We start from the raw sequence: 14,714 nt of genomic DNA on the forward strand, positions 1-14,714 counted from the left end.
CACTGAAATGTATTCATGATCTGGCTGCATTTTGAAAGCAGCTTCTGTTCTCCACTGGCTGTCGCTATCTCCAAGTTACAGCAAGCACCACTTGAAAGGTGATCCTTTTACCCAGCACACACCAGTAGACACTTCACCTTTCATTTAAAAATTAATATCATTGTCAGGGTTCCCTTCCTCTACTGAAAGCATTTCCTCTCAGTCCCATAGCACACATCTAAAAGAACTGGTTGAATCAAAAACAAACAGCTCCTGTTAAGGGTGTCTTTAAAATGACATTCTGTTTCTGTGTATTCTCTTTACATGGCAATGTCGTAGTCATGATTATGGACAATTAATGTGAATCATTTGTGTAACAACCATTTATTCTTTTTTCTTTTCTTTTATAACTATCCCACCTCTGAACTTAAAAAGTTTACAAAGCGGCGGTTTACAAGCTTAAGTAGCTTGTAAGCCTGTTTACAAGAGGGGAGCCATTTTAAAATGGCCTGCAGCTGCTCTCACATTGCAAAATACAAGTTCCAATATAATTGTGCCTTTAATTTATAAAACAGAAGCCTAGGAGATGCTGTGTGTCTGATTTAACTGGATGAATTAAAATGAAGAACAAATAAAGAAGGAAGTGACTAAGGTCTAACTAATGTATTATTTCTGCTTATGCCAGGTATTTTGTTGCAAGCTTATTTGGTTTGATAGAAGTGGATGGTACATGCAGCATTGGTCATCACTTACTGTCATTTGTAGAAGAGATTTAATAAAGTTGTGTTTAGTATGAAGAATTATGTATAGTAGGCATGTGGAATATGCCCACAGCACTGAAATTGTGTTTTAGGATGCTTCCAGGTATTTGATGAAATATTTAGGCTTCAGTCCAACAGAATTTAGTGGAAGAAATTGCTGTGCTGGCGAAGCTTGGCTGCCTTTTCCCATTGTGCGAAGAGTTGTGCACGTGCTCGCAGACGACTCTGTAAACTCAAGATCTTGCGTATGGTTTGGAACTTGGTTTCCAGCAGCACAACAGCACTTGTGCTAGCAGAATGACTCCGTTATATACAACACTTATTAAACCTTCTGGCATGAACAGGCATTCAGTCATCATTTATAAAAAGAAGAAAATTAATTACATGAATGTAATAATAATATAAGGGCTGCGGTGGCTTAGTGGTTAAGACGCTGAACTGCAGACCGGAAGGTTGGCAGGACAGCAGTTCGAGACCCGAGTGCTGCGTGACGGAGTGAGCTCCCGTCTTCAGTCCCAGCTCCTGCCAACCTAGCAGTTTGAAAGCAAGAAATTGCAAGTAGATAAATAGGTACCGCTTCGGCGGGAAAGGTAACAGCGTTCCGTGCACCTCGGTGTTCAGTCATGCCGGCCACATGACCACGGAAGCGTCTTCGGGCAGCGCTGGCTCTTCGACTTAGAAACGGGGATGAGCACCGCACCCTAGAGTCGGACACGACTGGTTGGGGACACCTTTACCTTTAATAATAATATGGCTAGCACAATGGTTACCCTACACCACCAGCACAAAGGGGAAATCTGGGTGGAGTTGGGGGATTGGTGAGGAAGGAGTAGAGCTTAATCTAGATCCTCTGTATGATCCAGGGCTAGTCTAGTCTCTGACAAAAGCATAACGTTACACCTGCAAAAGAGATGGTCTAAGAAAAAAAAATTCCACTGAAGTCTGTGGAGAGCCCAGGATGAATGCTCCAATCTCTCCCACTCCGGGACCCCAATGGAGGACATGATTTTGACAATCTCTGCAGCTGACTCCAGTACACCAGCAGCCATATATAAACCCCACCAAGGGAATATAGTTCACGTATAACAGATGAAGAAGCATAGAGCAGGGGGTTGGACTCGATGGCCTTGTAGGCCCCTTTCAACCCTACTATTCTATCATTCTATTCTATAGAGTCCATCACTCTGCCTCCAGATTTACAGAACGAGGCGCTCACAAGGGGAGACTTGCAGACATGGATCACTTTGCACAAAACATGGGTTCATAAATAACACTTTTCTTCTTATAACTCTTCCATGTCCTGCAAACAGCAAAACCCACCAGGAGTCTTAACTCCACTGCTCATCAGGGAGGGAGAGACTGCTCTGTGTCCTCCCTCCAAGCATTACTCTCGAATGGTGGAGGTTGGTAGCTCTGATGCCAGAGAGGTGGTGAATCTGCTCTGGATTTCAGTCAGAACCAGCCAGAACTCTGAAGGAGCCATCCAAGGTGCTGGACCCATTTTGAGATAGGGTTTAGCACCTTTAGAGTTCTGACTGGTTCTGACTGAAACCCAGAGTGGATTCACCGCCCCACTGAAACAGGAGCCGTCAGCCTCCACCACTCTTGAATATCCTACACACGCGCACGTGTGTGCGTATGTGCGCGCGCGCACACACACACACACACACACGGCCTAGAAAACAGGTACGGATTCAGAACACAAACATTAATGGCCACAGAGAGGATCACCATGTAAACACTCTCTTTTCCTTGACAGATTGCAGCAGTGACTCCCACCTGGAGCACATGGGCAAGGGTGCAGAACCCCACAGGCCCAATGCAGCCCACCAGGCACCCCAACCCAGCCCACAAAGCTCCTTGGGTAGCTGCAGGAGGCGGGGCTTGGCCTCCAAGCTCCACCCCCTGGAGAATTCTCCCCTGGAGGGATCCTGTTGTTTTCCCAACCTGGATCGGAGAGAACAGCAGGGATGCATGTTCCTTTGTGCACCGCTCGCCACCCTTGATGGGTGGGAGGCACATGGAGCAGGCCCCTGACTTGGCCTGTGTGATAAAGTTAGATGGTAGCAGTAGCTGGAACGGAAGTTTGGTTTTCCCTGCCTGGCCCAGATGACTTTTCTAGTGAAAGATGGTTGTTTGCAGGGTATGTTTTTGGGCTGCAGAGCACTCAGTCCTGCAGTGTATCAGCTGCTACCCTCCCACTGTTCAGAGGCACGTGAGATGGTATTGTGGGCTTTCCCTGGGAGTGACTGTGCAGACGTATGTAGAGGGGGTGTGGGCAGTAGGCTGACACACAAGGCATTACCAAGTATTCTGACTGGTGCTTTCCTTCACAGGTAATGTGGGGGTGTCATCAGCGTGCAATGCTTTGACTGGGGACTCGTGGAGGAATTGCCAGGGACCCTGTGGGAATGGCTGTCGACGCTGCAAGGTTAGCGCTTGTTGCTGGTAACATTCACACAGGAAAGCAGAGACGGTTGATACCTTGGCAGAGGTATCCAGCAGCAGCAGAAACCAGCACCATGGAGTTCTCCAAAGCGAATGCTAACTGCATTTACAGCCGTCTCGCTACTGTCATTGTATGTATTCCAAAAGCTTGGGAAGGCAAGGAATTGTTCTTGGCAATGGTTGCTATGTGATTTGAAACCATGCCTGGGCTTGCTTGCTCGCCGGCCAGTTGGTGCTGTGGATTCCTTAGAAGGATGCCTCCAGGGCACAATTATTTTGTAGACAGTCCAACGCTATAGGTCAGCTTCAACCCATGACAGCTGAAGGGACGTTGCCCTCCACATTCGATTCGGCTGCTAGAGATCCGATGTCTTTATAATTTATTGATCAGTCAACTGTGTATTACTCATAATTTACAATTTTCAGCCACTGGCTTTGTTCTGGGAAATTATAGCAGCAGTCACTTGGCAATACCCAGTTTGACCTGAAAAAGATTATTTCACTGATGTGCTTTCCGATGGTCACCAGCTGTGCTAATATGATTCACTCACTTATTTGGGTTATCTTTTTTCACCTTAGAGGGTCCTGGAAAACCTGAACAGTCCTAGAAATTTACCAAACCCAAAGACTAAGCTATAAGGATTTTGCTATGCTTTTCTTGCTGGCTTGTCAAGGGGGTGGGGAAAACAGGTGTGTGCGCACCTCAGACTGCTGAGCAAAGACTGGCCATTTTCAGTCCAGTTTATATTTCTTCATTCAAGCCTTGTTGCTCCTTTGTTCCAAAGAGCTCTGGAAAGCTGAGCTAAATAGTCCAAATATAGAATTGTGGTTATTTTCACCCTGAGCAACTATATTTGGTGAACAAAATGTGTCTTTAAATCTCCCAACCACTAGGTTAAAGATTTGTTTTTTAAAAAGTATCATTTTGCTAGCTGTTCCATGTGCAGTTTTAAGTGTGTGTGCAATGCATGGGTTTATGTATTGCTTTTCAGTGAGCGGTGCAGTGCTCTCTACAGCTAGAAAGAGAACAGCTAATCCTGGAGCATCTGAAGTTATGGAAGGGAATTACTGGGGGAGGCTTTCCAAGGGCCAGCAGCCACAAATGTAGTGTCTCTCTGACAGCACTGCCAATCATGTCCGCCCTCCATGTTGAATGGTGACAGACTCACCATACAGCACAATTTATGAAGGAATAACTCTCATCTCAAACATGCATAAAAATAAAACACGATCTCTCCCCTCATAGTTCATCCTATCCTGATAAACTGCTATTATAATTGTTTATATTAACTAGTTCTATTTTGGTTTCCGTGCTTTCCAGTTAATCATTTTAGCTTAATTTGTATCTTGTAGTGATTGACACTTGAATATAGATGGATATATTCCATTGAAGAAAATGGGAGAGAGCTCACAGTGAACTAATGATTGACTGAAACCACTTTGGGAGAGGAAAGATTTTACCTTTAGTTGCTGCTAAATTCAATTCATGCTCTTATCAACATGCTAGAAGCTGGGGGGAAAGAACTGTCTGTAGGGGGCTTAGGAGGGATCTTGCCATCTTACAGCTCACAGTCCTTGCAACATAAAAATGCACAAATAAAAGCCTGCTGGTTTTCAGCTTGATATAACGGGGATCTGTGACTTCAGCATTAGACCCACTTAACAGTGCAAGGCTTTCTGTACCTTCCTACACATAAGTATACAGAATACTTATCTTTAAAGTTTGGTTTTGATCTATTTCACTGTTTTTTTGGTCCCTTACCATTTCAGCATCCAAACAAATCTTAAGCCAGGGAGTTGCTTTTATCAGCTGAAACAGCCTCCCCTTGCCTGGTGCCCTCCAGATGTGTTGGACTACAATTCCCATCACCCCCAGGTGGGGTAGGCTGAGCTAAAGCCTTCTGAAAAATTTGCCATGAATGCCCAAGGCAGCTTGGTGTCACTTAGAGCCAGTTAATTCCATTCATAAACTCAAGACTTTATGCATCATGTGAGCTGCGCTAACACTGTGGCTATACGAGAGCCTTGTTTTGCATCCTTGCAAAAAATGTTTCTTTTCATACTATGCTGGATTCTGGTCTCAACAAGGATGCTCAAGCTGTGATGCCTTAAATGAGCTCCCTTCAAAGCTGTAATAATATGGTCATGATTGCTGGCAGTTTCTGCTATGGGCAAAAGCCTTGCCTGCTGAGAGCAGAGTGTCTTTTGCACTTTGCCTTAGCCCCGTTGGCTCAGGCAGAAAAAGACAGGAGTTGGTGGCCTGCTGGATAGCACGTGCCACGTGATCCTAGGCCTCCAAGCAGACATAAAAAGCTATTCCCACCACGTATCCATGTTGTATGCCTAGTATAATACCCCAATGCTGTATTTCTACTTATCTTCTGACATTTGATAGAAAACATAGGTCAGCCTATTAAAAAAGAAAATCAAGAGCCTTCCATATTTGTGAGCAGGATGACAACTACTAGCTCATTAGGGCTATAACATTCTTTATGTGTATGTGTGGCAGGGGCATTCATGTGCTCTTTCTCTTGATAGGCGCTACTTACCGAAAGGGATATTAGCAACTGCTTAGAAATTATTATTGTGCATTTTCACCTAAACTTTAAAACACACACACACCACTTCTATGATCCTATACTTTTGTTGTACTTTGGTTTACAAATTACATTGATTATTTCAAGGCAACTTCACAAATATTTTATTGGTTTCTTCTGCACCTAAAGCTATTGTCAATTACTATGTATATTACATCCGGGCATTGCTTATCAGTTCTCCACCTAAAGAACTCAATAGCGTCAGAGAGCTACTGTCGAGCCAAGGCTGTGGATTCATTTTAGTCTGAATTCTCAGAATACAACTTTTGGGCTGAGTAAACTGAGGCCTTTGGGTTAATTCACTCTTTGATACAAATGAGCTATTAGTTTATTACCCTTGCACTTTTTCACTATTCAGAGTTCAGGTTATATATTTATATATGGGTTTCCTATGGGTTTATTTTTAAATATACTGCATTAGACACTGATTATTCTCTTGCCTTTTAACCGAGAAAGCACTGCAGCCTGGCAAGAGAGGCTGAGTGACAGATGTGATGGTAAAGTACTGAATGCCCTTTGACACTTGCAAACTGAAGTGAGAAAGCCAACGTAATTAGCTAAAATCATTTTATTTATTAGAATTCTAATTCCATTTCCCAACTATTACTGAATAAATGCTCTTCTTTAAGTAGCTCACTAAACAACACATTCAGTGAAGAAACCATTAGTAAGTCAGTAGTGGTTGACAGACATGAACAGAACTTCATCCAGTGGTGCCAGAAGATCATGTACCATTATGGTTAGAAGTCTGGAACATACAGACTGAGGTGATGATCCTACAAGCTGCCCCAATACACAGCTCCCCAAAACTGAGCATACAGGACTTAGTGCTAACTTGAGAAGACAGTTCTCCTGGTAGCATCCCCATCTAGCCTATTAAAATAGCAACAAATACTGGTGCTACTGTGCCAGCGACACTCCCTTTATGACACACCAATGTGACATATTCAGGACAGATGGCTGGCCTATGGTAAACATACATATAGTTATTCCCATGCCATAACAGTAATGTGGTGGGAAGGGTCACCATCAAGCAACTTTCTACTGATGCGACTTTACAAAACTACTCTTATTTTTAATGTGATAGTTCTGTCCAGTCCCAGATAGATCAATATTACTGGCTAGAGAAGATCTGAAATGGAAGCAAGAAATGCTTTAAGCCTCAAGTTCGATGCAATAATTCTGAACCATTTAGGTGGCCTAAACTCCACCAGCAGTGTGACTTACCAGCACATCTAACTCAGTCAAGTGTTTTATATATGAGAACCCTGGATTCAAAGCAGCTATGGATTCACTGTGTCACTTTTTGGGTGCACTCTACTACAGTCAACACATCTGTTTCCTGTGAGGTATGAAGTCCTACCAGTAATGGTAGTAAGCATGGCTGGTTGGGGACTAGAACATCTCCTGCCTGTGCAAGCAGTAGGCCACATGCCTGGAAAAGAACTTCCCAAATGACCTGGAGCTAGTTGCACTGCCTTGGAATAAAGGTGCCCAACAAGACCTGAGGTCATTCAGGCAGTAGTCCCCTCATCAAGAGAGCATAGGGGAGAAACAGTATTTGGCCTGGGCTGGCAAGCCATTCCTATTGGGTTACGTTGCTACCTGAACAACAGGTACACAACATGGCAACAGTGCCATACAGTCAATCTTGGGTTATAATAGGTTGGATCCAATGCTGTCTGCCACCAGAACAGAAGCTGCTGGTGGAACAGATTTCCCCTCCCCACTGCAACCCTCTGGCACAGATGGGTGGGGCACGCAGGGGGTTGCAAGGGAGGAGGACAGAATTGGAATTCTGCTCATACAATGCTGGATTTAACTCAGTGTCATTTACTGAGGTATCTGAACACTTGAAGTTTATTTTTTTTAAGGAAAAAAAATATTCATAGACTCATAGAATAGTAGGGTTGGAAGGGGCCTGCAAGGCCGAGTCCAATCCCCTGCTCAATTCAAACACGTAACATACTTGGCAAGAGAGTGCTTTGATATTTTTTTCTTAAAAATCCCCAAATTCTGTTCTGCTTTTCAACTCTAAGTATGAGCCCCTTTTCACAGATATTGCTCATTCTCCCCCACAGTGACCAAAAAGAGACATACTATCTGTATGACACACTGCTTTCCTGTATCAAATACAGCTCAGGCACAGATGCCAATATTTTACAATAGGTAGTGTTATGGCATGGACTTTGATCTAGAACCCGGTCTGCTGCAAAGAGAAGCCTAAACGAACAGCACTACAATAACAAGAGCAGTCTGGGTGTATGACATCACTAATGTTCCTTATGATTATGTACAAATGGTGAGGCCTTATGGAAATATTTATCCGAGGCCAAATGCCTGTACACGTATTTCTTGAAAATTTTCATACTTTTCATATTTCATGTTCCCCCAGGGCCTAAATAAATCTTCACTTCAACATTTGTGTTTGTGTGTGTGTGTGTATCTAAATGGACTACAACAGCAGTTCCAAGGCTAAAATGAATACATAGTTAAACTTGTAGCCTATTCATCAATTCATTCTTCTACAATTCATAGAGAACTGTTCAGCTACAGCATGTCATTTGAAATACTGAAACCATCAGAGCAATGTAGCCCCTTCCTTCTCAAGACTAACTTCAGAGTCCCTGCCAACAACCTACAGTCTTGCTCTCAGAGGGCAACACATTACAATTTAACAAGTTTTCAAGGAAAGTCATGTTCAAAAATTTTTTTGCACAAGTGTTCAAAGGACACGATTTAAACACACAATCTTTGCTTTCTCTCCAAAGCCACTTAAACCATGTATCTTTTTATCCTGTTAGACATCCACTTGAAGGTGCTAGCAATCTACCAATACATTAACTTTTCTGAGACAAATCACTGGCATCCCAATAATCTAATTCCAACGAAAGGCTCCCTTTTAAGATACAATTGTAGCTGCCCCACACTGTCAGTTACTGTATCATACACATGTCTTAAAATTCTGTAATCAGCATCCACCAGGTGCCGTATCACATTCAGCACACCACATTCAGTCAATACAGACATCCCCAAACACACAGAGGCTGGTTTTGTCAAATGTTTTATTGAGTGTAGACATCTGGAGTACTGTAAAACATGCATTATCTGTAGATTCAAAAAGGAGCAAGCCACATTGTCCTCACTGTCAAACATGTCAGGCTTGGCATATATGATGGAGATTAATGAAGTATCATGAGAGTAATATGGTTCCTGAAAAGCTCCTGCAATTTGGAGTAGTCTTAATCATTTGAAATGCAGAGCTGTTCACATTTAAGTGAACTTGTACATTCACTGGAGATGTCATAATTTAATTCAAAACAAACATCAGGGATTTCATTTGTAGGGGTTATTTGTCCTTAAGTTTACACATTGTATCCTCCCTTCTTCACACTCACACACCCCAAGATATCCCTATCTAAATAAAAACTCGTATGCTTTTTTGGGTAACAGAGTTTAATTCTGAGAAATGAACAGGTCCGATATTTATTTCTTCTTAGGCTGTTGAGGTGTGTTAAATTTAAAGAAGATAATATCTCCATCCTCCACTACATAATTTCTGCCTTGCTGTCTGTATTTCCCAGCCGCCTAGGAGAGACAGAAGGAAAACAGATTACAGCATTGAAATTATGTATCTATAAACACACTATTTTAAAAAGCAGTGCATATTTTAAACAAAATGCTATCCACTCAGAAAAGCAATTGGTAGCTGTAAACTTCTTGGACTTGGGCAGAATTTGATTGACAAATATATAATCATAATTTATTCTTCACTGCTGATAGTGAAAACAACATTGCTATGAGATTCTCTTATACAATGTCAATTGTGCATTTGCTTTGCATCCCTAAACACTGAGGGGTGTTATTTTATATTAAAACAAACAGAGGTAACAGATGGTATTTTAAATTTCCCTGCTCCCACCATTTTTTTTTAAATGCCAAAATCTTCTTGTTGACTGAAAGTAGCTCTGACTGTTTAACAAGCGCACTCCTAAAATGGTCTAAGAGCTATTTTCAGGATAGTCTGTATTTCTCTCCCTCTCCATCAATGAAGCAGTATACAAAAATAACCACTCCTCTTCATTCCCCAAGGAAGAAAGTAAACACACGTGCAAGCGTACTTCGAACACAATGCTTGGACCCAAGGAACTGTGAGCGAAAGGAGAACATGCCCTGATGCTGCTCTGTGAGTTGCTGTGCTAGAGCTACCAGCAGCAGACTTCTTGCAATATAGTGCCACAATGTTGCATTACAGAAGATGAAACAGTACATAATGTAGGCTTCAGCGTACAAATTCTAGTGGGACATAAAATGGTTTTCAGAATGAGCTTATGCAGTCTTACACCAGAGCTCGTGCAAACTGAGGAGCCTTCTGGATTTGGGGTCGCCTTTCTCATGCAATGCTGCTCCACTAAGTTGGTAACACTTCTTCTGTGAGTGGAAGATGCCTTCCGCTTGTGGAAGGGCATCTGGCCACAGTGGTCCATGCCTTAATCACTGCACATTTAGATTACTGTAACACGCACTTCATGGGGCTGCCCTTGAAAAGTGTTTGGAAAATACAGCTAGAGCAAACCGTGGTGGCCAAACATGTAACACCAGTCTTGAAACATCTTCACTGTTTGTTTCTGAGCCCAATTGAAGATGCTGGTTCTTACCTCTAAAGCCTGAAAATGGTTTTATGCCAGGATATCTGAGAGACTGCCTCCTCCCATAGGAACTTGCCTAGAGTTCTTCATCCAAGACACTCTTACATGTCCCACCTCCTGGAGAGCTGAGGTTGGTGGGGACCAGAGACAGAGCATTCTGTGAACCAGCACCCCAGTTGTGGAACTCCCTTCCCAGAGAGGTTAGGTTGGCTCCCCCTCATCATTGGCCTTTAGGCGACTGGAAAACCTATATTATTCCACTGAGCTTTTACTGATTAAGGCTGCTCTTTGATTTTAGAAGGTTACCCTTGTTTTATTGTTATGTGGTTTATCAGTTTTGTTTGAATTATTTTTATTCTATTGTGTTTATGGTTTTATTATAAATTGCTTCAAGCACTCATTGAGTTAAGGGGTGATTCAGAAATATTTTGAATGAATGAATGAATGAATGAATGAATGAATGAATGATAAATAAATAAATAAATACCAAGGTGAGGAGAATTTTCCCCCACCCCGCCCCACCATCTTGAAGTTCTGATGCTTCTGGTGCTTAGGAACAATAGAAGCAAATGGAGCAATGCAGAACAAAAGCCAGGAAGCATCAAGTGACAGGTGAAGGATTCCCTCAGCAGCAGTGGGAATTGGTGAGCAAGGAATCTGGTGTGTTTGGGTATGAAGGAATAAGTTAAAGCAGCCTGCCCTGACCCCATCTACACAAACAAGCAGCAATGAGATGCCACCATGTGGAGCCTCTTCTACACAGCAGATTGCTTATGAGCAGGTCTTGGCCCTGTGACCCACCTATTTTCTCCCCAACTCTGCAAACCAGCAAACAAAACAAAAAACAAAACAAAACAACGTCATGGAGAAAATCACCAGTCCTCTATCAAGGTTCTGCACAGGAAGAGCTTGCCACATGGAAACAGTCTGCATGTGGTGGAATTTTAAACAGCCACATCACTACAGGTATGGGGTCCGACAGGCATGGCGGAGATGTGATAAGCTGGAGGCCTGGAAGGGGATAACTGGACTGGTGCAGAGGATGGCATTTAATACTTCTCTTAGACACAGGGCAGCTTTAAGAATGGAACTGCAGGATAAACATTACAATGTGTTCTTTGTAGAAGTGTACCTGGGGGATCCAGTTTGTTGAGAGACTGGAAGTGCCAAAAACTGTCTTATGAGGTAACACAGACAGATCAGAACATTGATGAAAGTAGTGACAAGATTTTTCACACACTGAACCAATCCAGGACCATCTACAAAACTAAATTACACACCTGCACCCATTACTTCAAGGATCGTTTTTATTATGTAAGAGTGATATTTTCCCTCTGTGTGTCCTAAATTAGTTTTGCCCACTATTATAGGTACTATCAGGAAAGCATGGGCCAAGACTAATTGGGTAAAGAGGGAAAGGATGTTTATATTATTATCTCTAAAAGTTATTTACAGCACAAATTAACAAGATAGAAACAAGACCATTTTAGTCTGTTTCCAGGGACAACTTTTATAAGAGTCTATGGCAAGGAAGTTGGTTACACAATTTAGCAACAGCTATGGGAATAGATACATTAATAATATTAATTTTCAGACTAGTTTCTGTGGAGATAATGGCTTTACTTTTTCCTGTCCTTTAACGACATGGATCAGGAATTTATTTATTTATTTAATTTCTATACCGCCCATTAGCCGAAGCTCTTGGCAAAGGAACAATTAACTTCTTGTTGTTCACAGTTTGACATGGCACCGCATTATAAGACCAACATACATTCAAGCCTCTCAGAAGCAGTACACTATATAATGAACTCGTGATGCTATGAGTAATGCCTAAAGTCAGGAGTAATTAGTTTAATTAGTGACATGTACTAATTAGCCTATAAATATAAGCTTCCTTAAGATTATGCAATTAAATACTTACAACAGGGTTGGCAACTGGTAGCCTCAGAGTTTTAGTCCTCCTCTTAAAACGTGTGTGTCTGTGTGTGTGCGTGCATTACCTCTTTATTTCACATTCCTCTTTCTCTGCCACATCCCCTAAACCATTTGAGGCAATGCAGACGGGGAGGGAGAAGATGCTATCTCTCCTAGAGACTGGCATCTGACAGACGTGTAAAAGTGTAGCTTGGGGTCCTCTGCCTCTCTATATCACACATGCATCTCTCTCCCTCAATTCCAAATCCCAAGCTATTTAAAACAGTGTACAGGTGCCTCTAGCTTCTGAGCTGGCAATCAAGGGGAGCAGACAGCACACATGTAGAGGAAGAAACAACTTATGTCTGTTTGCATAGGCTTTGGGCTATCCAGGAGGAGACATATACAGGGACATTGTTAGGCACAACTTGATATCTTAATACTTTCCCTCTTTTCTACAGGGAGAAAAGGAGGAGGAGCAGAGAGGAGGGTAGGTATTGGAATGAGGGAGTAGTTGAAGGGAGGAGCAACAACAGGCAACCAACTTTGGGCCCCACCAGCAAAACTAGCTGCTGATTAGGAAATTATACAATTTTCTGTTGTAGAAAGGTTGTAGAGAGTTGCCTAATGTTCAAGAATTCTTGGAATAGCCTGTTTCATTCGAAGTGGCTGTGTTCATTGTTTTCACAAAGTGAGCACAGTCACTTTTAATTAAATACATTCTGACATACTAATAGAAGTATTATGTATTTTAGCTACCAGTTCACAATTAATTAAAAGTGACTGTGTTCCTTTAAATTCCCTGAAGGCCATTTAATCCATTTTCATTGCTACCAGAAACACTGGCTGGAAAAAAAATCAATACCCATTTGTGAATCTTGAGTATGTATTAAACAAGACACGTCTAACCAGTTCATTTGCACTTGAAAGCAGCCATCTGTAGAAGCCAGCTTTGCCTAAGCAGATATGATTGCTAATAATGTGATATCCCTGTAGACTACAAAGCCCACACAGAGCTATTCAGTGTATAGTTCACAGCACTGGCATTAAATTAGTTATGCTGTACTGGTGTTAGACACACACAAAATAAACTTAAAAATCGATCAGCTTCATAACATACAAAGTAACCAGCAGCCATGACCACTGTTGTTTCAGCTGAATCTGGAAACTCCCAAAATCAACTTTGAAATACAAACAGAAATAAACAGTGGCCTGCATTGTTTACAATAACAATCTGTTGCAATGTACAGGCTATGTAATGTTCAGCTTTTCCCAAAATAGTTGTTTCTTAAAATACAGCATTTTTTTAAATGTACATTATTATAAAAACGTATTTATTGACTTAAAAATTATGATTTTCAGCTTACAATATTTCTTTAGACATGGCAAATTATTTAAAAGTGAAATCAAAACACAAAACCTTAAGTAAAAACTTTTGACAATCACAACATAGCTTTTATGCAACACATTTCATATTCATATCTAACTGTAATGGGTGTTATTGGAATAATTTATGATTTGACAACTGAACACGTTTCCTGACTTTAAAAACATGTTAGATTTATTTATGGCTGTGGTTATTTGTTTGGCTGGAACTCAACTTCACTTTCACAAGACGGTTCACATGCCACAACAAAGCAATTAAAATGGGATTCCCCCCCACCCCACCCCACTGCACACACTTCCTGTGGTTCAAACAGACCTATTAAAATCCTGCTGCTCAGTGCAATCTTCTTTAGTGAGAATAACCTACATTTGAAATTACATTATTGCATACCTTACAAGCTATCAAATCAAAGATAATGAGATACAGTCTTGAAAATCTTTTAATGCATTATCTGGTAGAATGCTTTGAATATTGGACTAGGTTAAATTTAACACTTTATTCTTCTTTTTTCTACATTACTGAGAAACAAAGATGACCAAAAAAGCCAAAACGATGGCACATTAAATATTGAAACCCTGCTTCTTTAGGTTTCCAACAACAGGAAAAGAGAAGCGTATTACAATACAGAAAATGTGATTCTTTCATTCCAGATTTAATAAAATCTAAATCTGATTGTATTTGTTATTATCTGATAACAACAGACTTAACTGCTGTTAGCAGGGCACAACTTTGGGCACCTAATCAGCCTCTGCCCTCTAGTGTTTGGAAAGAAGATCAAACTCCCCATCTTCATAAAGGTAAGGCTACACACCATCTGTTAAAATAAGTGTTTCCTTCTTATTAATTTATGTTGCTATAATAAAGGAAATAATCAAATAGTAACATTCTCAGATGCTGCAATTAGTGAAAAATCATGACACTTACTACACTATAGAAATTATTTGCTTAAATATCTTTTTAGAAAGGTGTGTTTATTCAA

At 41.4% G+C, this 14,714-nt stretch overlaps 1 protein-coding gene across 3 annotated transcripts in view; it reads right to left on the reverse strand.

Annotated features, from left to right (window-relative positions):
* Window positions 1–6,340: 6,340 nt before the first annotated feature.
* OLA1 (Obg like ATPase 1) overlaps window positions 6,341–14,714 on the reverse strand; it is a 137,076-nt gene continuing 128,702 nt past the window's right edge. For 2 of the 3 annotated variants that reach the window (XM_084813142.1, XM_084813124.1), the window contains exon 11: window positions 6,342–9,373. In XM_084813142.1, coding sequence (XP_084669268.1) covers window positions 9,272–9,373 — 102 coding nt within the window. In that variant the 3' untranslated portion in view covers window positions 6,342–9,271. Of the gene's footprint in view, window positions 9,374–14,714 lie in introns of all 3 variants that reach the window. The other variant, XM_084813133.1, reaches the window with a different exon arrangement.

This window comes from Heloderma suspectum, chromosome 1, assembly GCF_057233095.1.
Source record: "Heloderma suspectum isolate Gila_16-S chromosome 1, 16-S_ref, whole genome shotgun sequence".
Lineage (NCBI taxonomy): Eukaryota > Metazoa > Chordata > Lepidosauria > Squamata > Helodermatidae > Heloderma > Heloderma suspectum.